Source organism: Atta cephalotes (assembly GCF_000143395.1).
Source record: "Atta cephalotes unplaced genomic scaffold scaffold00009, whole genome shotgun sequence".
NCBI lineage: Eukaryota > Metazoa > Arthropoda > Insecta > Hymenoptera > Formicidae > Atta > Atta cephalotes.
The window spans coordinates 21016-23764 of record NW_012130073.1 but is presented as its reverse complement, the minus strand read 5'-3'; the positions used below and the strand labels follow the sequence as shown (position 1 = coordinate 23764).

At 33.6% G+C, this 2749-nt stretch overlaps 1 protein-coding gene across 1 annotated transcript in view; it reads left to right on the top strand.

Annotated features, from left to right (window-relative positions):
- The window catches only part of LOC105627601, a 12806-nt gene extending 10079 nt beyond the window's left edge, over nt 1–2727 (top strand). The window contains exon 2 of the mRNA XM_012208881.1: nt 940–2727. Within this exon, the coding sequence (XP_012064271.1) occupies nt 940–2727 (1788 nt within the window). The remainder of the gene's footprint in view (nt 1–939) is intronic.
- Nucleotides 2728–2749: the final 22 nt, after the last annotated feature.

The following is a 2749-nucleotide window of genomic DNA, read 5'->3' as shown; positions in this document are numbered from 1 at the left end:
TACACACACACACACACACACACACACACACACACACACACACACACACACACACACACACACACACATCACAAATGCATACTTTTATTACGAGAATACTTTATCGAATACAAATATAAGTCTAGACAATATAGCGTCTCCGAAAAAATTTGATTTAATTTTTTAGTAAAACTTAATTTTATTAACTCTTTGCCACTTTTCTCTTACAAATTAAAAAAAATTAAGCTTTGTATGAACGACATACCACGGCTCTCATCTGCAATACTTATGTTTGGCCAATTTCCTTACCACGAGTTTCACACGATTGTAAGTGAAAGGGTCAATTAGTTTTTGTGGGAAAGAGATTCAATTAACCTAACCAAACTTGCAATTTATTGAAGGCAGCCATATTCCTGATTGGAAATCGACGCATGCACTAAAAGTTGGAGATCACATAAAAGTTCAGTGTCCATGTTGTAGATACGGTCAACGCGATGCTACAAACGTTTTGAGGTGTTTTTTAATTGGTCAATTTGCAAAATTCTTTCTTCTAATTGGTCCATCAAGTATTTCAAAGCATTTGTAGTGAGACTGACCATAGCCTGTACGTACTTGTACTGTGATACCATCTCCTTCTTTTTATTCCGTGTTCTTAAGTTTCTCTCTGCAATTGGTAACCTTGTTTGTCACGGTTTTTTTTTTACTACGCGGGCGACATTAAAAATTATTTCCAGAAATTAGCAGAATTCTTTTAAATTATGTTCGAAAATTATGTTGATGATTGGATTTTTGAAGTGAGTCTTTTAGTTATACACGGTTAGAACTTATCTGGTTAATCTGTTTAATGTGCTTTCTCTTTGTTATTTTATCAACGCATGGACAGACAGATAATCGGTAGAATTGGAATTTGTAAAACGGCAAAATTAACACATATCTCATGTTACATACGTATTATTACAGGATACTTTTGACGATGTTGGAGGAAAGAAAGAGAAAACGAAGAAGAAATCCTATTCTCCATGTCAAAACAAAGAAAAGACACAGTCTGTCAAACGACGGAAAGTGGACAGTTGTGAGGTACTGCTGGCACATAATACCTTTAGTCAGAAATCAAAATTGGATACTATAACAAATATCCAAGATAATGATCTATCATCCAAGAATAAGAACGACATATCACGTGGGGATCTGTTATTAGAAATTTTCCAGAAAAATACTTGTCGAGAGACATTTGATCTTGCAAAAGATGTAGAGGAAGATCCATCAGGGATACAAAAAGAGACGCAATGTTTTCAATCTGAAATAGTTGCAACGTCAAAAGTATTCCAATATAAAGAGTCCACAGGAAAGAGTGACAAGTCTACGATTACTAAAGTAAGATTCGATAAAGAAGTAAAATTGATTAGATTATTTCCTGGGCCAGCAGGCTTAGTATCGGATGTGAAAAATGATAATATCTCTGCTACATCTTATTTAAACAGTGTTGAAGAATTGAAAAATAAAACATCAACCAAGAGTATTGAGATTAAATCCCAAGATGAGAGAAACTTGTGTGGAGAGAAAGCTTGGAAACTTTTGTTGAATGACCTGCCAAATAATTTTTTACAGGATTATAAGATTTCTGCTGTTAAAGACAAAGCAAATGCTAATCATTGTGATAGTATGAGAGTAAAGTTTATAGCAGGTATATTGGATTATGTAGATTATAGTCATGACGATCCATTTGTTATATTAAAAGATTCATCGGGTAGCATAGAAGGTACTATCCATCGTGACATTCCATCAACTTATCCTGGCATATTAGAGCCGAATATAGTTATTTTTTTATGTGATGTAGGACTATTAAAAACTACAACATATGTAGTAACGAACAAATATCATATTCTAGTATCTCTAGTAAATTTATTAGCTATATATTCGGATAAAGGCCGAATTATAAGCACACCTCTTATGGAAAGTGTTATATCTCATACTTTAAATAGTGAATTAAATAGAATTAACAATTGCATGTCAATTTCGGAGAAATCAGATTATATTTCTGAAATGCAAAAAATTGATGAAAGTTATAAAGCTCTTTTACAAACTAGTAGTTCTGTCAACAATCGAGGATCTATCAAGGATCACGAATCTGAATTAGCAAAAACTCCTTTATTACAATTGGAAAGTCCGACAAATGGAAAGTGTGAAAGTCGTGGGGAAATTTGTAAGAATAAAGATAAAGATTGCAAAGTTACCAATGAAATACTCGAATATCTCGACCATTCGATGGATACGAATGATTTAGATATGGATGTTTTCTTTACTACCGACTGCAACTTTACAAGTTTGGAAGGCCAGAATTATCGTGATCATTTGCTACCAAGTATTTCGCAAACTAGCAAAATTCAGCGGTGCAACTTGCAAACTATCAAGTATTTGGAAAATACGAAAAACAAATCGATAATAACTTATCCAAAGCAGACAAAAGAGCAACACTTGCTTCAAACTTTAAAAAAATATACCGATGTAAAAACTTGCGACACACATTCACGTGAAAATTGTTTTTCGTTTTGCAACGATGCATTATGTAGAGATTCGAATTTAAATGTGAAAGTCACATTGCCAGCAATAGAACGTAACGTCGAAAACTCAAAAACTCTAGTAAGCTATTTTATTAACGATAAGTATGACGCGTATGATTCGGACGATGAGATTTTGTCACAATTGGACGTAGATAACATCATTGACAAGCGAAAGGAAGACGGCTAAGAAACGTGTCTCTCTCTCTCTC